Source organism: Crinia signifera, chromosome 5, assembly GCF_055691185.1.
Source record: "Crinia signifera chromosome 5, ASM5569118v1, whole genome shotgun sequence".
NCBI lineage: Eukaryota > Metazoa > Chordata > Amphibia > Anura > Myobatrachidae > Crinia > Crinia signifera.
Genome location: NC_139221.1, coordinates 37,496,186 through 37,519,666, shown reverse-complemented (window position 1 = coordinate 37,519,666; position 23,481 = coordinate 37,496,186). Strand labels below are relative to the sequence as shown.

Here is a 23,481-nt window from a genome sequence, read left to right as displayed (position 1 = left end):
GTTTAAGGTTACGTTTTGCTCGACAGAAATATTTTTTTTTAACAAACCGTGATCTCGCCAATTCAAAGTGTCAATCTTTGAAGTCTCCTCCTGTCGACATTTGGAACGCCCATAACTCGCAACATTGTATAAACTCGCCTTCGCGCCATCTCCTCGCCTATAAATAGGCTTGTAACTCGTGGTCCGTCGCCTATTCCCGGTATGACTGGCTTTTGGTTAGATGCGGAGTCTTGTTCCTGTGGCATTAAGGAGAACATCCAAAGGGGAAAAAAGTATTCACTGTGAGCAAAGAACCAATAAAATACAAAATAAACAATAGTTGAAGGGCATCCCTAACCCAAGTACATACAGTCCACAATTGTAATCGAACCATTCACAGATGATTCATAGGAGTAGAGAAGTATTAGAGAATATACATAATGCTTTATTATTCACAAAATCATATTAAAAAAAACAAGTTAAATGTAATCGCGTACTAGACAGAACAAACACATGTACTTCAATATGCAAACACAGCGGTTCTCATAAGTATAACAGCATTTGATACATGTGATGTGTATGGGGGAGAAACATTAGACACCTTCAAAAAAAGAGGAAGCTAAGTGATAAATGCAATACATTATTCTGCTCAAAAAGTCTCTCCATGCTGAAATTGCTGTTAGCAAATATGCTCCCAGCATTTGTAATAGACATGCTGACAACACCGCTGCTGATATGTCCTTCGCAAAACAAGTTATAATAATGAACATAGTAGAAAAAAAAATGTATGACGAGTAACCTAAACAATTTCTCAATAAAATACGAACATCACGCCTCAAGATGGAGGCGAGCAAAACAAGTAGAAGAAATGCCTAAACTGTGTCGAGAAAGACATACATGCATGAACATTGAATAGGGTGCGTGTCAAGTCGAGTAAAAAAAAAGTATCCGGATAGCTCGGCTACTCGAGATCACATAATCTCGACAGGCGAGCAAAACGAAATGAGAAGAAACAAAAAACCCGAGCGTGGAATAAAACCCAAGGATTGAATATCCGAGATGCAAAAAAAAACTAATTTCTCAGGCTCGACGGCGAACAAGACAGACATTGAATACCCCCCCTTAGCCTGCCAAATTTGTCTATCACTCTGATGCTAAGTCGGTGGACAATTTTCTCCACATTTTTGTTTTTGATGCGTAAGACCTTCCAGGACATTTATCATCTTCAAAATCCTCACAAAGTCACTTAATCTTTTGTGCCACCCAAACACATGTGCACGTTGCATACAGTGTGCCCCAGATACAGTGGTCATTTTGTACAATTTTTTTTTTTTATAAATTCTTTATTTATTGAGTTTTCAAAAAGACATTACAAACATCAGAACTTTTCAGTGTGCGATATGTTGATATGTCAAATATTTCGTCTAACAGTATAATACAATACAATATGCGTGGATAGACACATTTCGATTTGACAGTATGACAGTCAGATATGTAATAATCCGTCTGTTAAATTAAACACTGTTAAACTCAAATGATTACAGTAAAAACTAAAGGAGAAGACATGAGGGGAAGAGAAAACTGTGGTAAAGCAAGGGAAATAAGGGGACGGGGTAGGGGCCCGCCAGAAGCTTAATCTTTCCGTATGTCTAAGGGAACAGAGTCCGGGAAGTTCTTGAATCTCATCAGGGTTATGGGCTGGTGGTTAGATCTCTGTATGTGGGAGTAAGTTTAAATTCCAACCAGCTAAACCACCGGGCAGTGAAATCAGGTTGTTTTTCTGGAGAGGATAGGAAGACATTATCCATATTCATATAGAAGTCCAGTCTCGCATCGACGGTGGAGTGGTGGAGTGCCACCTGACCGGGATTACCGCTCTAGCTGCATTATTCATGTGACGAAGGAGAGATTTCTTATATTTTGACAAAGGAATGTTTGAGTGAGAGAGGAGCCAGAAGCCAGGGTCCTTTGGGACCTGGAAGCCTAAGATCTCAGAAGATCTCTCTATTACACCGTCCCAGAAGGGTCGAAGCAGAGAGCAGTCCCACTCTCCTCGTTACATCTCCAGCATGTGGAGGAGACACTAGGAAAATATTTGTGTATAATGTCTGGACAGCGGTACCACCTCATTTTGTACAATTTAACAAATATTTTAAAATGATCACGTTGCTCTTCTTTTGAACTAAGCATTTTTAATAACACACAGGAAAAACACTATGTCTTCAAACGCTGTGTGACGCTATTGTCAAATTCACAACCTCTTACTTGGGGCCAGATGTATCAAGCTTCAAAAAGTGACAAAATGAAGAGGGATAAATTACCAGCCAATCAGCTCCTTACTGCCATGTTACAGGCTGGGTTTGAAAAATGACAGGTAGGAGCCGATTGGTTGTTTTTTTATCACTCTCCATTTTATCACTTTTTGAAGCTTGATACATCTGCCCCTGGGTCATTTTAAATAAGCAACACTGAAAAAAAAAAAATCAGGCAACATACATAAAAGCATACTACACAAATAAATGTGACATACTGTATAATACATTGGTTATATAATAATTTTGTTGCTGCATCTTTGGTAATGTATTAACAATGTTTACAGGGTTTGCATCTTTTACACGGTTGGCTCACACATACAGTACACTAGCGTGCAAAAGCCTTTGGCCAAATCCTATATATTTACTTACAGTATATTGCTCTATCTTATTGACTATCAGAAATACGATTTTCAGGACTTTAACTTTAAATGTACTATTGTTAATTTAATATACTACTTGTAAACACAAGTGTTTTGATTCATTTATTAAATCATATTTTTATATAAAGTATTTTATATCTTTTTTTAAATCAACAACCATAACTTTATTTTTTTTATAATTTTGTTAATGTTTAGTTACAGTAACATTATTATGAATAAACATTTTCATTATTTCACTGCAGACTGGGTTGTATTTAATGTGGCCGGCAAGGGGGTTAAACGGCGGGGATCGCAGAAAACAACCGATCCTCGCTGTTTAACCCCCGCGCCAGCTGCTCACCCTATACAACGCGGCAGGGAAATCCTCACTGTCAGAGGACAGAGGATTGCCCCAAACAGCGAGGCTCGCGGCTAATGCAGGGAGCCCGCTGCATTTAGCGGCCGCATACGCCGTTTCCCCCTCGCTCAAAAAACCTGGCGAGGGGGGAAACGGCGTGTGCATGGGGGCAGCTGAATACTGACTCTGTGAGCTGTGACAGCGAGCAGTCAGCACTGCTCCCTGTCACAGCTCGCACAAATCATTGAATACTGCCCATTGTTTTTTTACAAGTAACAATTATTAGTAAGACTGATTGGTGTTCATCCAACAATGACAGCATGTGATTGGCTATTCTGGAGAAGGTAACGTTACTGAATATATATTGGACAAGGCAACCTGTGATCCTATAGATTGCCTTGATTTATTTCAAATTGTAAAGCGCAAAGAAAATGGATTTGCCTGCTTACATCTTTGCTCATAGTTCAAAATGCAGGCCTCACCGTCACAGCATGTAAATACACAATGTGGCGTTGGGTTCCATTCTCCGCAATTCATGGCGTGCTGTATGCCCAAAAATAATCCACGCCATACAATACACAGTTTAACCGCTGGGTGGCAAATGTTACACTGATAAAAACAACAGTACTACAATACTGTGGCAGTGGATAGAGAACCATGATAGGCCAGCAATTACGTTCAGGCAGTGCGTAAGCGGAACATCTACAACTACTGCAGTCATTGTTCATTTCAGTCGCAGCTTGAACAGAACACAAATTAGCACGCATAACTTTCACACGTACACATTTTTCATAAAGTGAGATCACTTCAGGTTCACTATTGTCATATAATACCCCTTTCACACTTGCAAAAATATCCTGGGTTTTTGCACATGAACGCGCATCAACCCAGGATTTAGCTAAGTGTGAAAGGGTCTTGATTTCTACCCAGGTCCTGACCTGGGTAGATTCCGGAATCGACCCGGAATGCGGTCAGTGTGAATGGTCCCGCACTCGGGATCGGGTACACGGGACTTCAAAAGAGCTGCTGATTGGAGCTTTCTTGGGCTCACAAATGCTGATGTCATCTTTCAGAGCCCTGGAGTCCATTTCTAATGACATGCATATGTATTTGCAGGGATTTCCCGGGATCAGCGCGAATGGGGCTGTCCCGGGTCAATCCCAGGTCTGAGTGCAGTGTGAAAGGGTACATTCCCGGGTAGTGTAGTGTCCTGGGAAGCATCCAGGAACACATTCCTGGGTATGACCCGGCTCTGCAAGTGTGAAAGGAGTATAACTCTGCATTGGATGATAAACCACTATACTGCAGGTATTGGACATTACAATCGCAGCTTTGAAAAAAATATTTTTTTTCCCTTTAATATATATTTTTTACCTTCAATAGTGAACATGAAATGATCTTACTCTGAAAATCTGTGTGTGCATCTTTGCACCACCGCAGACATGTATTCTAAAGAATACACCCACCAAATCAATCGCGCATCACACACTCAACTGCAGCTCTGAATTCATAAGAAACATGCTGTTCAGTTCTACTGTGTACCAAATGATGGATTCCGCCAGCCAATCAGTGGGCGGAATCCATTGGCTATCTGACACATGCACAGTGTGGTTTAGAAAAAGCAACACCTAGTGGACAAAAAGTGCTATTACACTCTCTGGCTTTTTACAGCACCACAGTACAGTATGAGCCGTCTTACTACAGCATGATGGACTTGGAAAGCTAAGCATCCCCACAGCAGAGCGGGAGTAGCAGGGCGTACAGCATGGCGTATGGTCGATAGATGAATAGCGGCAGCAAACAGATGTGTCCTCTTACAAGTAATTGTTGATAATGTGCTGAAGAACTGAATGTGTGCCGATCGTATCATGTGACCAGCTCGTATAAATCATGTGTAACAATCTCTCCGACCTGACATAGTCTACTGCCAGCAGAGGGTTATCCAGTCACCAAGCAGCTGTGACATTCTGCATGTGAAGCCCAAGGCAGCTGGTTCCTCATGCGCCAGTGATGTCACTTGCTCCTCATGTTCAGTCCACGTGTGTGGGCATGGCTCCTGACCCATTGTGTAAACAAAGATGACCTATTTAATGTGACCATAAATCCATTTCCCTGTCTATCATGGCATAGCATACATTTCAGTCAGTCTTACAGTACAGCCAGTCATCGTGTTGGCATTTCATGCCGAGTGTTTTCCACAAACCCATCGCAGCTGCTGCTCACTGGAGAGATCAGCGAGTTGCTGGACAGACCTCCAGCTGCACTGACAAGCATAGGCTCTCATTCCCTTCTTCCTGATCATCTTGCATTGCAGTTTGCTGTGCTCTGGTACGCTGTTCCTGTAACGAGTCAAGTGTTTCATGACGATGCAACTTACTGCATGCCATTAGACATGGGCAATACAATCGTGAGAGTGGTGCAATCGGATGGATAAACATTATATATGGCAATGTGAAAAAATGCATGGATGTAAAAAGAAGGGCACACATACATTTATATGGACACTGGAGACATCTGGTGGCTTGTTACTATGGATACAAACACTTTATAAAAGAACCATTTATTTCCAAATTAACAAATTAATGTTAGATACGTCATTATGTAAAGGTATGTGAAAGTTATAACAACATGAACAGATTGTTATACCCCTTCCACATCCTGGGAGCGACCCGGCATTTGTGAGGTGAAGCTCCCCACAGGCGCTGACGTCATCGGTGGGCGGGGTAAGGCGTCATCGTAGGGGAGGGCAGAAGAGGAGGCAGCGCTTGGAGCTGCAGCTGTCTCCTGCATATAGTGTGAACGGAACCCGGGACAACCTGGGTTACACGTTCACACTGCCCAGCAACCCAGGTCGGACCCAGGTAAAACCCTTCTTTTAATGTCCTCTGAGCATGCAGGTCAATTTGTCTATATAGCCAAACGACCTGCCTGTTCAGCGGGTCCAGGTGACATCACAGAACAATATAGGTTACCGATATCGTTCAGTGTGTAGACACAATATCGAGACTTGCGGATACCGTGAGCCCTGACGTTTAGTGTGTATGGGGCCTTAGGACACCTCAAGTTTTAAAACACTGCCTTAAAAAGAAATGATAAATATCTTGCGGCTCCATTTTGCCTGAACAGAGCACTCGTCTTACTAACAGTGATGTTCTGTTTTCCTCCATCATAGCAGCTGGCGTCTTCTTCACCCCTGAGAGTTCTTTCTTTCCTATTCACAACACTCTGCTATAAGTACATGGGTGAGGGTTAAAATAAAAATGTCATGGAGACAACTCAAAATGACTACTTTACAGCTGCGTCTAAGCTGGTTCCCTGGGCCGAACAACATGGTCCCCTCTTCGAACAACTCCAAAAAGTTACAGGGCTTTCTCTCTGGGACTGAGAGGAAACATCCTGCGCATTTCTGATCATTACGTTACATTTAGCTTAAGTGCTGTAATCTTGCAAATGTACCTGAAGAAGAGGTAATCGCAAGATGCATCCCATTTGTAGTCATCAAATGTCACAATGGTAAAATCACAGCGGGTGCAGCGTAGCTGGTTACAGGCTCTAGAATAACAAAAAATAAACAAATCTCTGTGGTTTACAGAACATTGTTATTACAGACTAGTGCACTAGTACTCTGACCACAAAGGAGGAATAGAGACACTTGTGTAATAAAGATCATTACATGGAATACCAATCCTGCAAGATTATATCAGGCAACTTGCTGCTTGACCAGGATACAATCTTCAGCTGATAGAACTTATATTTACAGAGGGACGGTGCAACTATTATACCTGTCTTTTGGCAGCAGGCTCGAATAAGCACATTTTTATTTAAATGGACTGGAGAACCCCAGGTTAAAACGGCTGATCTCATGTGACTGGATGGGTCAGGTGGTCACCGTATACCCAATCATCTAAAGTTCTCTGTGGTCAGCCACCCAAAAAAAAATTATAGGACAGCTTTCTGTAGTACACTGTACTTCTTCAGGCAGTTCTCTAAAACACTGAACTCCGCACAAAGGGGGTGATTCAGGTTCACTTGCAAAGCACATTTGGTTTGCTAATAGACAAAACCATACTGCACTGCAGGTGGGGCAGATGTAACATGTGCAGAGAGAGTCAGATTTGCGTAGAGTGTGTACTTCAAACTGATATCTATATTGCAGTGTAAAAATAAAGCAGCCAGTATTTACCCTGCACCGAAACCAAATAACTCACCGAAATCTAACTCTCTCTGCACGTTAAGTCTGCCCCACCTGCAGTGCAGCAGGGTTTTGTCCATTAGCAAACCAAATATGCTTTGTGAGTGAACCTGAATCACCCCAGTATTCACAATGAATGATGGGAGGGCAAGGCACAGATATTTACCAATGGACCCCAATTTGTTTTTAGACAGCCCCAGAACATGTGCATCCTATGGTTATAAGTAAATGTACATCTATTGCTGATGTATAATTACGGATGGTTATCAAATTTGACTTGAAGGAAGTTTTATTTAGAATAAAAGGTTCTCCCTGAAGTTGTTCATTTCATGTAGCGTTAACCAATATAAATGAATGAAAGTACTATTAATACCTTGTAGCGCCATCTACTGATTTTTTAAAAGCATTACAATTCCAGTGCGCACTGAAGGAAAACATGCTTATGGTATAGCGGATCAACCATGTTAGGCAAACCAGTCTAGTTAGATGCCTAAAGGCAGTGGACAGCGACAAGATCGGCAACAACGAAAGTAAGACGGGAGCGTGATGGACAGTCACAAGGTCCTCCGATTCTGGAGCCTCTATGCGGCGGCCTAATGGTAGAGACAGTCCTGAGCTCTTGAAACTATTTGGAATTTGTTTACAGATCACTAGGAAAACATGTTTAAGACTAGTAAATTAATATTCATCCTACAAAAGGTCAGTCTACCATGTTCTGGACCACAATGAGCTATATACACTCAGGGGCAAACGCAGGATTTTCAGAAGGGGGTTTCCAGAGAGGGGTGGAGCAAAGCACGGAGATGGACACTTAGGTGACCCAGTATATGCCTTGTCAGTTAAAGTATTATAGATAGACCAAATGTATAATTATATATATATATATATATATATATATATATATATATATATATACACATATACACACACACACACACACACACACACATACATAACAGCAGTGTAGACCCCTGGGCATAGCAATGTATTGGGGCCCCTACCTATCCTCCAGTGGTAGGGGTGGGGGGTGCTATGAGCGGAAGCTTTGATGTCCCACGGGTGGTAGGGGGTATTATGTCAACCGCTCAGCATGTAGGGCCTGGATCAGTAATTTCCACTAATTACCCCTTTACTGCACAGATGGTGGGATATGGGGTGGGAGAAGGGGGCATTGGGCTGAATGAAGGGGTCCTGATCCATAACTCCCAGGGTGGTAGAGGATGTTTAATACGCAGAGGAGGGGTGTATAGTGGAGTGGGCTTATTATTCATAATTTTCTGGTGGGAGGACAGCTTGCTTGACTGCAGATATCTCCAGTTCCCGGAAATAGAATTCTTAGATTTTAATGGAATTAAAAACTAGAGAATCCCACCTACCAAATGGTATTGGGGACTAGGGGATTAGAGTTCAGGGGGCAGAGCAATCCGCCAATGAGTATATAAAACTACATACCAGGTGTGTGGAGCTGGAGCAGTAACCAGCTGCTGGAAGGCTGATATCTCTGGTTCTGGGCAAAGTAGAGACAAGCTTCTAGTGTCCATCAAAGGGGGAGAGTCCCAGCTTTTGGAATATATCCTCAGAAAAACTCTAAGTCAGAAAGAAACTGAAATATCTGACTGGGAAGAGCAATTAACAGGCTTGGATGGGGACCACTGCTTTGAAGTCAGATATCTCCGGTTCTCCAGGGCCGATTTTTAAAATTCTTGTACCCATGGAAAGAGGGGGCCATCAGCTTTCAGCCTAGGGCCCTAAGATTCCTTGGGGGGTTTCTGAGTACTCAGAAACCCCCCCTGCGTGCGCTACTGCACCTTGCTGTACCGCCTGTGTCCAAGAGTATGTAGCTAAGTATGATGACTAAAGCTGGGCACACACTAATAGATATATCTGTATATCAATCGATCTGCAGATATATCTATAGATGGATCAGGCGAGCGCATTTGCATGCGCCCGCCCACTGAGCTGTCAATCACCGGTGGCTCCCGGCGTGGCTGTATGGGTGGTCAGTGGATGCTCCAATATATTTTTAGAAATATCAGGCATCGGCTGTATTGCACAGGGTTTTTCCGGTGGTGTAAAAGGGGTATAAGTGAAGCTATGCCTTCTATAGATCACAGGAAAGCAGTTTAAAGATCCCCCCTGTGTATATGTTTATGATCATAGAACACCAGGAGACTCACAGCTTGCAGTGGCGATTACATCTCCACATCGGATCTGGGTAACACAACCCTGGTCACTATGGGATGAACGCACCCTATGAATGACAGAGAACACTAATAGCATCAGCACAATAAAACACTTACCGCTCAGAAATATTTGTCCCAATGCCAAAGGGAATAGCACTTCCCCCGAGGTACACTGGGCAACATCTGAAAGGCAGCAATGACATCGTTATCAGTTTTTGTTTTTCCCCAAGAAATGTTAAACTAATTAGAGCTCCACAGAACCTTATCTCAGTTCTTCCTACAGATGGATCTGCCTCACCGCTAGTCTCATCCCTGAGATGGGCAGGGTCCCACCGGCCAGCAGCCGAGAGACTGGGACGCGCATGCGTGTGAGATGCACACAAGTCCCAGTCTGATCGAGTCCCAGCGTTTGCCAGCGGGGACGTTCTGGCGACCTCCGGCAATGGAAGAGAAGGGCTCCATCTGCATGTCTGTTATACCTGCATTATCTCTGTTATGTGATAAACTCCATGCTTTTAGTACTAGATTGCATAGCATCTAGTACAAAAAGCATACAATGTGCTACAGCAACGTGCTTTTGTACTAGATACGATGCAATCTAGTACTACAACCACGGGCTGCACAGACTTTATGTGCTGTGCGATTGGGATGTGCATGGGAGCATGCATCTCATCGTTTTCCAAATCACCTACTGTAGCTGGTGCACAGCTGTAGTCATTTTGATAAAGCTGCTAGGTGCAGCGAAACGCGTCAGGCAGTGCTAAGCCCACCTTCCACCACCTCATCAGGATCGCAGCCCGGACCAGCCTTACAGAATCCAGTTTCTCATCAGCAACTGTGCATGCCCTCCAAGGGCCTCTTTACTTGATCCATTCATCGGTACTTATGTAGTATCTGGGCGCCCGATTTTTTGATTGTATGCCTTAAGTTAAGGCATACAATCAGATGCGATGACCCGATTTTTCCATAGGATTCAATGTTAAAATGAAGTCCATTTTAGCATGGAATTCAATGGGAAAAGGGGGTCCTTTTCATACCCCTACTATCCAAGTGGGCATGGAGTAGGATATAAACCTGTGGCGAGCGTAGCGAGCCACCGAGCCCGAAGCGTGACGAGCGTAGCGAGCCCCGCGAGGGGACACAGAATACCATTGCTTCGCTCGCCACGCTTCGGGCTCGGTGGCTCGCTACGCTCGCCACAGGTTTATATCCAACTCCATGCCCACTTGGATAGTAGGGGTATGAAAAGGACCCCTTTTTCCCATTGAATTCTAGGTACTTATGTAGTAACTGGGCTTCCGATTTAGAAATCGGATCGCATCGCATGCGACCAAATCGTATGCGATGGTCAAGATTTTTCCATAGGATTCAATGTTAAAATGGTCTGAGTCCATTTTAACATAGAATTCAATGGGAAAAAGGGGTCCTTTCCCTTTCCCCACTATCCAAGTGGGCATGGAGTTGGATATAAACCTGTGGCGAGCGTAGCGAGCCACCGAGCCCGAAGCGTGGCGAGCGTAGCGAGCCCCGCGAGGGGACACAGAATACTTTTTAAGAAATATGCGTTCGCTCGCCACGCTTCGGGCTCGATGCGCTCGCCACGCTATATAAAATCAACTCTATGCCCACTTGGATAGTGGGGAAATGAACAGGACCTTCTTAACATTGAATCCTATGCAAAATCGCATCGAATCGCATCGCATCTGATTGTATGCCTTAAGGTAAGGCATACAATCACAAAATCGGACGCCCAGATACTACATAAGTACCGAATTCTATGTTAAAATGGACTCAGACCATTTTAACATTGAATCCTATGGAAAAATCGGGTCCATCGCATCGCATCCGATTTGGTCGCATGCGATGCGATGTGCCCGATCCGACCAGATTTCTAAATCGGGTGCCCAGATACTACATAAGTACCCATTCATCTACATCCACTCCTGGTTGCTATATGGGACTCTGACAAGGCAAAATCACTCAACCTCCTCCAGTGGACCGGTAATTTGTGCCATCTGGGGCCGACCACTTGGATATATGGACTATAATACCATCACATGGAAGTGACCAACCAGGAGTGGTAAATATTGCACAAAAACTTATTTCTGTTTGTTTGGCAGAATAGGAACGGACTCTCCAATATTGCTGCTAGTGTGGAAGTGGGACCATATGATACTATTTTACTATTGTGTTTTACTATGTTTTACTTGACTTTTTAATTATTAAAATCTTTGTGAAGATCATCCAATCCTTTCATCATCAAGTTTTTGTTTAAAGGAATAGCGCTGCTATTTCTTTGTTCTTTTCATAGATCCACAGGTGCCTGAAATACATGACCTGTTAGTAGATCTTGAGGACACTCCATTACTAAAGGTACAATGGTGCTGTGCGATGCGCGCACAGCACATAAAGTCTGTGCAGCACATGCTTTTTTGAACTAGGTCCCAATCCCATCGCATGCAAATTGTATGCGATTTGATCGCACGCAATGCTATCTAGTTCAAAACGCATATTGTACCGTCTATGGGCACCTTAAGTAAACTATCCAACAATACCGGTCTGCTTATGGTTAGTTCCGGGTTGATAGATCTACAGCAGTGGTTCCAAACTGTGCGCCTAGGCTCCCTGGGGTGCCTTGGAGCACTTGTTGGGGTGCCTCAGGTTGGTGGTCCAGAATCAATTCAAGTTATTTATGGCCAATGCAATAGGCAAAATCAGTGCTTGTGGCTTCCAATTAAAAAAGTGTGGGTAAACAGAAGTGAGTCATGCTTCTCCCCACATAAGTGGACCTCAGGAAAACATTTAAATCACAACTTTTTAAAATATTTTTCATAACATTTGGCCTAGGGGTGCCGTGAAAAAAAATTCTGATACTTTAGGGTGCCGTGATTCAAAAAGTTTGGGAACCACTGATCTACAGTGTTGAGATAGACAGTCAATAGGCCGACACCAAAATGCAATAAGTCGATTGGGTGAAAAGGCCGACATGAAAAAGGTGGACACATGGAAAAGTTTGCCATGAGTTTTTCACAATTTATTGCCATTTTTTGGACTTTTAAACTTTACCATCCAGGTGGCCTACATTTGAGAATGATACAGTGTGTGAAGCGAGTCATGCAGTGGTACGCTTTACACTACATGGGTGAACATGTCGACATTCATACCAAAAAATGGGAGAAACTCAAGTCAACCTTTTCATGTGCCTACCTTTTAACTATCTAATAATGCACACCCAGTTATGGTTATGGATTGTCCATCTTGAAACCCTTTGTTCTAGATTTCCTAAGAGACCTTCATCTTTACCCCACCTCAGGGTTTTCCCCTAGGCCCTACACTGGGATCGGCTACATTTGCGGTATATTCCCACATTCGCCACTTTGGATGCGAAATGCTCAGAACCAGCAGTAGTCTTGTATGTAGTCTTCAGTGGTATGCTCGGAAACCTTCCAGGGCCAGCTGCAATGCCGACACTGGACACCACATAAGATTTCCGTTCAAAGCCCAGTAACTAGGTGTTCACCATCTGGTAGCACCACCCGCACGCATCTATTTGCAGAATATGTCTATATAAACATTATTATTTCTTATTCTGCCATACGCGTGCCACTATGCAATCGTTTCTACAGCACTTCAATGTATTAAGACGTTACAGAAATCTGCAGGATCCCTATAAACGGTGTATACCGAACATGGTAGAAGAGCGTGGCACATACACGAATGAAGCAGGATCACTCACTTGGTGCTGTATTGCTGTCTGGGTATCTTGCTAGATTGCTGGTTTGCAGATTTGGTCTTTTGTTTCTAAATAGAAAATAAGAAGTTATTCAACGGAACCTGAACATTTCTCCAAAGGTACCGATTCAGACTCATTTGTTTGGGTCCAAATTCGTCCTCGTTCCCGATTATGCACATGTGCGCATATCTGCGGGGCGGCGTTTACCTGTACGCAGCCTAGCCCACAGGTCTGAATCGGGCCCAAAGTATGTGTAAGTGGGCATATATTCTGTTAACCATGTTGCAAATACTGTTGTTATTTGTAAGCATCTTTGCTAATTACTTCATTCTGTAGGTTACGTGACTGCAGCGGTCGAAGAAGTTGTATTAACACGCAGCAAATGGGCCATCATTACTAATGGCTTGTAGAATGTATTCCCCCTTCTATACTGCAAGCAGTGCAGGGAAGACAAATGGTGATTGGTAGACAGAAGACCAATCGTCGCAGAGCTTAGGGGGGGTACACACCAGAACGATTAGGGCTCAATTCCATCAATCTGGATCCAATTCCGACCGATTGGATGCAGATTGTATGTAGATTGGGTATGTTTAGGTCCAATTCCGATCCGATTCCAATCCGATGCGCGTCCCCGCTGTCGTTTGGTCGTTTTACAGATCCTACCTGCTGCAGTGAGGATCTGTAAAAGATCCATTCAACTGGATACAGACTCAGATCGGATTGGGATCAGATTGGATGCAGATCGTTAGCAGATTGTGTGCTCCAACAGGATCGTGCGAGCATCACACAATCTGCTAACAATCTACTAACAATCAGGATCGTTCTGGTGTGTACCAGGCCTAACAGAATGTGGTCACTGGAAAGAAGTGATGCTTTCCCACCTAAGAGCATAGCCCCCTAGTGGAGAACTGCAGATCATACAGGAATAATACTGTACTATGCACGGATACCTTTTTATTTCTTTTATAGTTTGTATACCCAGCTTTAATGATGTAAAGGGATAAAACATACAAGAAGGAAGTGGTTCCCAAACTGTGTGCTGTAGCACCCTGGGGTGCCTTGGGTTGGTGATCCAGGACGAATGTAATTTATTTATGGTCAATGTAATAGGCTAAACCAGCACTTGTGGCTGCCAATCATAAAATACGTGGACAAACAGAAGCAAATATTGGTCCCTCACCATATAATTACACCTAAGGATGACAAATACAATTTGGTGAATGTAACATTTTGTACAAATATTAAACTTTTGTCCTATGGGCGCTGATTCTGATTGACAGGATGGGCATTTTGGGGGCGGCCAGCGTTTTGGTAAATTTTCTGGGAGTGTTAAGGCCAGGGATTGCATCTTTGGATGCTTACTTCCTGGAAGAGGCTTACTCAGCTGGGCTTTACCAATCAACATGTAATTAATTTAATAGCAATTTGACATGTTAAAATACACAACAATAAAAAAACAAAAATGAAGCAATATAAAAAATCTATTAAAATGGACCCAATTCTATAGTCACCAAATTGGAGAGTGATTTGTCCTGCTCTGATCTCAATGGATAAATGTGATGGAGTCCATATTAGCCACTTAATGGTATCCTGAAGGTGTTGGAGTGGACTCAACCGATGGCACAGTTGGAATTAGCCGGATCGGGAGTCCTCACTGCTGCCTTAGATTGTGTTTCCATGGCAGAGCAGCTGCACACAAGTGTCAGCTTACACTGGCCGCAGTTGTGTAAAGCCCAGCACCATAGACTTGAGCTGTGGAAGTGCATTCTATGGCGTGACATCCATCACTGTTTGCCAGTCTAATGGACAAAACTGGGCTTGGCGAGTGCCAACTTAAATTTGGTAGAGATAAATAAGGGTCAATAATGTTTTTCACAGCTTGGCCTAGGCCTCTGAGTTTCAGTGCAGTAAAATCTGTTACTGCATACAATGACAGCCAACTCCAAGTGATTACTAATGGGGCCTACACACGGGGAGATTTTATGAGTGTTCTGAGCGATGCTAGATCACTCGGCACAGTCACGTGTGCTGAGAGTTCTGTTAGGAACAGTGTTAAGCCTGTCTGTCACACCGATTCCATTCTGCCGGGGAAGTTGGCCTGCAAAAGCGGCGGCGTGAACTTGATAACATCGGGTCGGGGGGAAGTGTACATGTACCTGCAACATATTTCTTACAGGTACGAAGTACCATGCTGTACCCCCTTACTTGCACCACTGCTCTGGCAGCATGTGAGGAGGCAGGCAGGAGAGGGACAGGAGGCGGAGATAATTGTGATCTAGGAGTGGATCTTATTATAAGAGGCGGGGCTTCGGGTGTTTCCGGGTGAGGGAGGAGAAGACTTCAGTTACTGCTGTATCTCCCCTGTCTCCTGCTGTTGCTGCTGGGGCGGGGAGGAGGAAAAACAGAGGACAGAGGAGTCTTCAGCTTCTCATGTGTCTCATCTGTCCTTTGCTGCAGCCAGGTGGGAGGAGGGAGAACGGAGGAAGGAGGAGGCTTCATCTCCTACTGTCTCCTCCCTCCCCTGCTGCTACCGCTGCCGGGTGAGAGGAGGGAGAGCAAGCCAGTCCAGCGATGTATCGCAGGGTGAGGAACACAGCACAATGCGTGCCAGAGTACCCGGTGACAGAGATGGATTTCTCCAGCTGCCGGTGCGACCTAGAAGGTGTGATGCAATGTGCATGGGAACGAGCATTGCATCGCACCTCTTGTCATGTACATGCAATCTGGGCACAGTACATGCGATTTATCGCTGAAATCGTTTGTATATTGCCCAAATTGCATGTACATCTCCCTAGTGTATGGGGGCCTTAAGTCTTTATCAGTGTCCATGGTTTTGGATTGAGATGTTGAACAAGCACATACAGGTATAACAGGGCTTGACAATCTTTAAAAAAATCAATAAAAAAAAAAAAAAAAATCGAGGAGCCAGGATGAAAGTGTAGGAGCCAGACACATAAGTGCTCTTTGCCAGGGGTTGTATAATACTTGCCATGGGGGATTACCCCTCCCTGTCTTCCCTCCCTCTCCACCGTCACCATGCAAGGTACCATGCAACAGCTGGGCAGGGCCGTGGCTATTTCAAAACTCAAAGGCCACCACTGCCGCTCCTGATTGGTTCGCAAGCCGGCTCGAGTTTTGAAATAGCAGCGGACCTGCCCCGATACAGCCAGGTGGATTGTCCACCTCTCTGCCGGGCTTTTGCCAGTACGGCAAGGGCACCACTCTACCTGGCCAGAGGAAAGCCAGGCAGCAGGGCACAGAATCTGGTTGCCATGGCGACATGGCCCTGGGATTTGTTGAGCCCTGGGGTATTATGTTTATGTGTCCACATGCCTTTATAGTGCAATAGTCAGCCTCATCCCCAGACAGCACACTAGAGAGACGCATTATTTTAGATGCTTAACCACAAACAATAATTCTTAGCTGACTGTACCAATATGACAGACATAAAGCAAATAACCCATATACAATGTACCTTGTTATCGTCATGAACATGAACACTAAGTATATCTTCAATTAAATCATCAACATTTTCATCACCAGACGGGACATCCGGAAATGCAATCACTGACCTGCAAACAACAAACGTTCAGGAAATGTAGTTATTTACAGTTCACATTAATAAAGACATGCAAGCAGCTTCTTTCATTTGTTAATTAATAAAAGTATTCACTTAATGGTATTGAATAAAAACGCAATATAAGGACGCGTTTACCACTTATTTCTAAATTTGCTTTATTTTCCAAAAAGATATGGGACCAGCCGCTTGTCTAATGCAAAGAACCACCAACAGACCACAGCTACTTCATCGCCGCCTGCCTGCTAGAGCAGCAGTCAACACTATTTTAGTGACTTACACCTACGCAATGCTAGGTACCCATAGCACCCACACGCGCACACGCACATTTTACAACACTGTCTTCATGACCAAAAAAAGCACTCTTACCTGCACATGCCACCAGCAATACTCATTTCTCCTTGAAGGAGAATCAGAGGGAACCCACCCCAGGTACAGGAGTGAAGAGAAGGACACGCTGCCCGGTGACCAGCTGCAGAGGTCCAGGACCAGCGCAGAGTCGTGCATACTGCCTATGTGAGATTTCAGTGGCCCACTGAGTCTCCACACCATCTGGTAACTTGCAATTGACATTTCCTTTTCTTTATGTGATGTATCTGAAGTGGATGTCCTTCTATTAACTTGCTTTTATGAGAACTGTTTGACTATAGTTCTCCATCTTTTATGGTACTTGTGAAATCCTGTGTGTGAGGAATTTTAATTGATTGTGCATTGTATGTGAATAAATCTGTTTGCGCTATGATGGTTTCTTTGTATCTCCCATTCGCATGATATCAATTGGAGAGATTTTGAAGGAGGAACTTTGCCCCGTCAATTTGAGCATATAAAGATAAGAACTTCTGGAATATTTTGTGTGTATTATACATGTGGAAGGGTTGAGGCGCTTAGGTGCTGGGAGATAATTTTTCTATTTTTCACTGTATTCTGGGAGGATTGTGGAACCACCTCCAATTTATCTCACCAGCAGACTTGCTGCCCACCTGGGAGCGCACTACCTGTGATTCTGAAACCTTTCTAAAAAATCATTTCACAGGCAGTGGGAGAAACAACCAAACTGCGTCCAACTCACAACCTATCCGATATACGCAAAGATGTATGTTCACCGCGATGCATGCACAAGAAGCTACATGACCAGCTTGTGTGTAACTCAGAATAATAATGCTGCAAATTACTAGCATGAATGATGCCTCCTCTGAAATTGTATAGCAGCCCTCTGTAATGCTGAGACTGCAACGATATACAGTAGGACATGCCAATGTACAGCAAATCCGGATCCACACAGTATAAACAATAACGATCACAAAAAGTCAAAAGTGAACAAGAAGGCCTACATGGTTCTATAAAAGTATTGATGCATTGTTGCAGAGGATTGTGTCGGTTTTCTGCAACACACACAGCCCACGTCAGTAAGCCCACATAATTATGTCAGTAAGGCCACTATAAACACACAGAAATACATGTCAGTAAGCCCACTAAAAGAACACAGAAATACATGTCAGTAATCCCACTAAGAACACAGAAATACATGTCAGTAGTCAACCATTGAACATACATGTGATGTGACATGACAGCAGGGTAAGTGCAACAAACCTCTTGGGCTCCTTCTTGCCGTCCCCGGCCGCTGCCACCTCCTCGGGCCCCGGCCCGGGGTGACAGTACCTGCTCTCCATCTCGTCCAGCAGCTCGTCCAGATCATTGTCAGCCATAGAGTGGTCCCGCTCCAGCGCCGGCAGACCAGCAGCTGGTTGCTAAGAGACGGCGGACGGGGCGCTGCTCGGGTCACACGTCCTCAGAAAGGCGGCGCATGCGTGGTGTATTTTGGCACTGCACAACCTCCGCTTCCGAGGCTGCGTGTGTGGAGCATACATACGTACACATGTATAAGTCCATGTGCCGTTTAATTAGCGGCAGCCGGACAAACAGCATAACACGGATATATACCGCATTATTACACTGCGTATTTAGTAAAAGAGCAGCAAAAATAACTTTCGTAGTCGGCAGGATTCGAACCTGCGCGGGGAGACCCCAATGGATTTCTAGTCCATCGCCTTAACCACTCGGCCACGACTACTCAGTGTTAAAGAATAGGGGAAAACAGGAAATTCTTCACATACTACAGAAGTGCACTACTTACAGCCCCTGCAACAGGAGAATTGTAGCATATCTTCACATACTACAGAAGTGCACTACTTACAGCCCCTGCAACAGGAGAATTGTAGCATATCTATATATATATTGCAATAACAGAAAAAAAATTCCCCTCTCTCAGGAAATGATCATCCTCTAGAACAGTGGTTCCCAACCTTTTTTCCGTCCCGTACCCCTTGATTAGGCTTTTTATTGAAGAGTACCCCCTCTCAATTTGAAATATAGACAGTACTTACAAGTGGAGAGGAAGTGAGCGGTATGCGTATCCTTATGCATATCCTTATATTAAGGAGTAACGGACAGGAATTGTGCCCTTCCGTGTCTGGCCGCTGGTTGTGTATTGTCTCCAGGGTTCCCACCAGTAGGATTAATGCCGCTGCTTCCTCCACCTGTGTCAGCACAGGGCAGATAATTGGTGATGTCTGAGGGCAGCGTGGGAAGCTTCCCGTGGATTGCTGGTCAGGTAAAAGCACCAGGAGAGACTGATGATGCTGAAGACAGAACCGTAAGTGACACAACATGGAAATACTTTTTTTCATCTTCCGCCATTACCAATATTATTTTCAAGTACCCCCAACTGGTATGCAGAGTACCCCCAGGGGTACTAGTACCCCAGGTTGGGAACCACTGCTCTAGAAGCTGCAAACACTTCCTGCCCTTTATGCTTGTCAGTACTATAGACTGCTTCGCATCTCACCAACAATAGCTACAGAGATTTAATGCACAGAGAAGTCTATGTAACAACTAATGTGTTACCTCCAGAGGCAGGTGGTGTAGCCCCAAGTTTTGCGCCCCTTACCCCCCCCCCCCAATAAATTTAATCCCGCCTCCCCCACCCTGTCTTACCTGCCGCCTTACAGCAGACCATTTTTAAGGATGCTAGAGGAGGCCGCTGCCTCCTCTAGCATCTTAAAAAACTGTCCGCTGTAAGGAGGTGGCCATTTTGTGATGGACATTTTGTCATAAGGAGTAGGGATGGCCATCGTTGCCATTGCCATCGATGGTTGCCATCGAGGGCAATTCTGCAACTGGCGATCAATAGTGCTAAACTATGCAATGGATGACCATATTTTTATATTATATGATTGGCCTGCGGGACAATAAAAACACGGGGGTGGGGCTTCACGGGTGTCGGGGGCGGAGCTATGCTCTGTGTCCCGGGACTTTGGGCGAAAAAAAAAGCAAAACGTTGTTTTGCTGTTCCATCAATGGAGGGAAACCATCTGGTTCTCCCCCATCGATGGCAAATGTATTCGACATCCGCCATGACCCATGGATGATTTCAAATCATTGATGGTCGATGGCCATCCCTAATAAGTAGTCAGGAGGAGCGCCGGGACGCAGACTAGTAGATCTGCGATCCCGACTCCCAGCCAAAGAGTACAGACACGACAGCAGGATAAGGCAGGTAGCGGCAGCGTAACAATAGCCCCCGCAGACCCCGTCGTCCACTCTTACTTGTCGCCTTCCCGCCACCGCGGGGTCTGAGAGAGTAAGACTGTCAGGGAGAGACAGAAAGAGGGTGTCAGGGGGAGGGAGAGAAAGAGAGTTTGTCAGGAATAGCGAGAGAAACAGTGACAGAGAGAAAGAGAGAGTAAGAAAGAGAAAGACCATGTAGCGGAGAAAGAGAGGGAGAGATACATTGTCAGGGAGAGAGAAAGAGTGTGTGTTTGGGAGAGCGAGAATAGAGCAAGCATGAGAGATATTATTGCAGTTTAACATATACGCAAAAGTTCTCCCCATCACACCTCTAGTGGTTGATTCAAGGGGTGGGGGTGATCAGGATGATCACCCCTCCTTTGTAATAGTTCTCTCTTGCCCCTCTACTGCTGTTGGCTCATAGCATATTAGCACATGGAACCTCCCCAACTTAGCTCACATCTGAGCAACAGCAGTCTCTGGTTTATCCCAACGCCACTCAGGTAGTGGTGGGATTCAAATAAATTAACAACAGGTTCTATGTCCTAATGCCCATTGCACATAAAGCCACACACCATAACGCCAATAACACATAAGGCCACACACCGTAATGCCCATTACACATAAGGCCACACACCGTAATGCCCATTAAACATTGTGCTACACGCCGTGATGCCAGTTACATACTTGAAACATGTGCCACTTACCTACATGCTCATTGCTAGGGGGGTGTTGCTCGATGCCAGGGGCTTCATGCTGGATGCCAGGGGCTTCATGCTGGATGCCAGGGGCCTCATGCTGGATGCCAAGGGGGATTCATGCTCGTTGCCAAGGGGGAATACATGCTGGTTGCCAGGGGCGTAACTAGAACTTGTTGGGCCCCATAGAAACTGCAAACATAGGAGACTGCAGGGACACCATGGAGCGCTCATCTAATAAAGAGGAGAGGCGCTGTAAGCAGCTGTGACAGCCGGGCAGAGAGCTGCATGCTGCCCGGCTGTATACTGAACTGAAAGCAGGTCCGCGGCTATTTTGAATTCTCCCGCTGGACCGAGAGACAGTAGGAGCTCGCGGCCGGCAGCCAATAAGAAGCCCCCATTTTCTCTCCTTATTGGCTGCCGGACCGCAAGCTCCTATTGGCTCGCGGTCCAGCAGCTGCCGTAGCATTCAAAATAGCCGCGGACGGTGGCGGACCTGCTTTCAGTATACAGCCAGGCAGAACGCAGCTCTCTGCCCGGCTGTCACAGCTACTTCAAGAAGTTCAAGTACCTTGTCAGCGCTCCTTAGCCACCAGTTCTGCAGAACCGTTCGTATATTAGGTATCGGTTCTGCAGAACCGGTGCGAACCGGCTGAATCCCACCACTGCATCCAGGGCCGGAGCTACTATTAGGCAGTTTTAGGCACCCACCTATGGGCGGCAGCATTTGAAGGGCGGCACTGATTGAAAAGAAAATGATGTGTGCGTTGCACAGTGAGGGATGTCCCCGCCTCCCACAGCTACTTTGTGCTCTCCCCCTTGGTCCGTATTTGGCTGCAGAGAACCTCGGCAGCCATACGAATGACTTCACCATTGGAAAATACGAATTCTGAGAATTCGGCAGCTTAGTAAATTTGCCAAATTTTCAGGCTGTATGTTGTGGCCGATCCAGCCCGATTCTGGTCGTATCCGTTTATGCTGCGGATCGGCAATGATTGGCAATCTTAGTAAATTTCCCCCTCGTTAACCTCACCAGCCCTTACTTCTGCCTCTACCTTAAAATAATAAAGACAACTTCAAGTCAAATATATTTCAAAAATAAATTCAAGTTTTTATTTCAAGTAAAAAAATATATTTTCTTAACCCTTTGAGTGCCAAGGGCATTTGACAAAATAGATGTGAAAATTGGCAAGCAACCTGTAATGTTACCTTATATAGGAAATATATAGGTTTTTTTTTTTACACAATATTTTTTATTTATATTTATATAACAAATGTGAGCGACGCTGGAATTTTTATCGGATATTTTGCTCATCTCTCACAGAGATGTTGGCACTCAAAGGGTTAAAAATGACAGAAGCCTTATGACATCACAATCATCCTTCATCACCAAGGAAAGGAAAACCCCTGTGGAGAAAACCTCTGGGGACCCATGGCTGAATCAGAATCAGCTTTACTGGCCGGATATACTTGCATATACTAGGAATTTGTTTTCAAATTGCTGTGCAGCAGCCAGGTGGGTAAAAAGTAAACAGCATACAGTATAAACAATAAACTAACAATATAAATAGGTGGTGGAACATGTACAGTCATATAGAAAGTTTTTCTGAGGGGGCACGTGTTAGATTATGTGCAAAGGGTAGTGGCGCGACTAGACAGTGAGGTGTTCATGAGTTCAAGTGTCAACAGGTGAACCACTTGAGGAAAGAAACTTTTTAGGCTTCTGGTGGACCTGGTGGGAATAGCCCTGTAGCGTCTGCCTGAAGGCAGCAGGTTAAACAAGCCATGGCCAGGATGTAGTTGGTCCTTGACTATCTTCGTTGCCTGCTTTTTTCTCTGGACAGGTATAGGTCCTGCACAGACGGAAGGTCTGTCCCGATTATCTTCTCCGCAGTTCTGACTACCTTTTGGAGTCTGCATTTGTCTCTCTCGCTGGCGGAGCCGTACCAGACCAGTATTGAGGAGCACATTACAGACTCCACAATTGCAGAGTAGAAGAGGAGCAGAAGCGTCTGTGGGATGTTGAACTTCCTCAATTGCCTAAGGAAGAATAGCCTCTGCTGCGCTTTTCCAACAATAGTATCAATGTTGGGCCCCTATTTAAGGTCCCAGGAGATTGTGGTTCCTACGAACTTGAAGGAGTCCACTAGCGACACCACACTGTCAGCAATTGTTAGCGGAGGAGCACCAACAGCCTTCTTCCTAAAGTCCACTACCATCTTCTCAACGGTTTTGAGTGTATTGAGCTCTAGATGGTTGCTGCTGCACCACCGGGCCAATCAGTCCTCTTCTTGTCTGTAGGCCGATTCGTCCTGTCCTTGATAAGGCCAATGACAGTAGTGCCATCTGCAAATGTGGGTGTTTTCTTGTAGCTGGTTATAGATTGCATTCCTTTCCACACAGATACAGGATCATTAGAGTGCCCATCTATCTAGGCATTATAGACAATGCAGTGTTCCCAAACCATCCACTAACCTACCCTGCCCACTTGCATAACCCCATCATCCCTTCAGTATTTAG

At 44.8% G+C, this 23,481-nt stretch overlaps 1 protein-coding gene and 1 non-coding gene across 3 annotated transcripts; both read right to left on the bottom strand.

The window, feature by feature from the left end:
• Positions 1-401: 401 nt before the first annotated feature.
• On the bottom strand, positions 402-18,544 carry CFAP418 (cilia and flagella associated protein 418). Of its 2 annotated transcripts, XM_083187021.1 has the most exons (6): positions 18,287-18,537; positions 16,595-16,691; positions 13,123-13,187; positions 9,504-9,569; positions 6,468-6,563; positions 402-5,350 (listed from the first exon to the last, which is right to left on the bottom strand). In XM_083187021.1, exons 1-6 carry the CDS (start codon positions 18,400-18,402, stop codon positions 5,191-5,193), a joined length of 600 nt encoding a protein of 199 aa, XP_083043147.1. In that variant the 5' UTR covers positions 18,403-18,537; the 3' UTR covers positions 402-5,190. The 2 variants fall into 2 exon arrangements, with proteins under 2 accessions (XP_083043147.1, XP_083043148.1); XM_083187022.1 differs by lacking the exon at positions 9,504-9,569 and having other exon boundaries at positions 18,287-18,544.
• A 141-nt stretch (positions 18,545-18,685) lies between these two features.
• Positions 18,686-18,767, bottom strand: TRNAS-AGA (transfer RNA serine (anticodon AGA)). The gene has a single exon. It is a non-coding gene; the product is annotated as a tRNA-Ser (tRNA).
• Positions 18,768-23,481: the final 4,714 nt, after the last annotated feature.

Coding starts and splice junctions, on each gene's coding strand:
- CFAP418 (XM_083187021.1), bottom strand. CDS start 18,402: ATGGCTGACAATGATCTGGACGAGCTGCTGGACGAGATGGAGAGCAGG. Junction 13,188..16,594: donor ATGTTCATGACGATAACAAG/GTACATTGTATA, acceptor TTTTCTATTTAG/AAACAAAAGACCAAATCTGC. Junction 5,351..6,467: donor TGCGATTACCTCTTCTTCAG/GTACATTTGCAA, acceptor GACTCGTTACAG/GAACAGCGTACCAGAGCACA.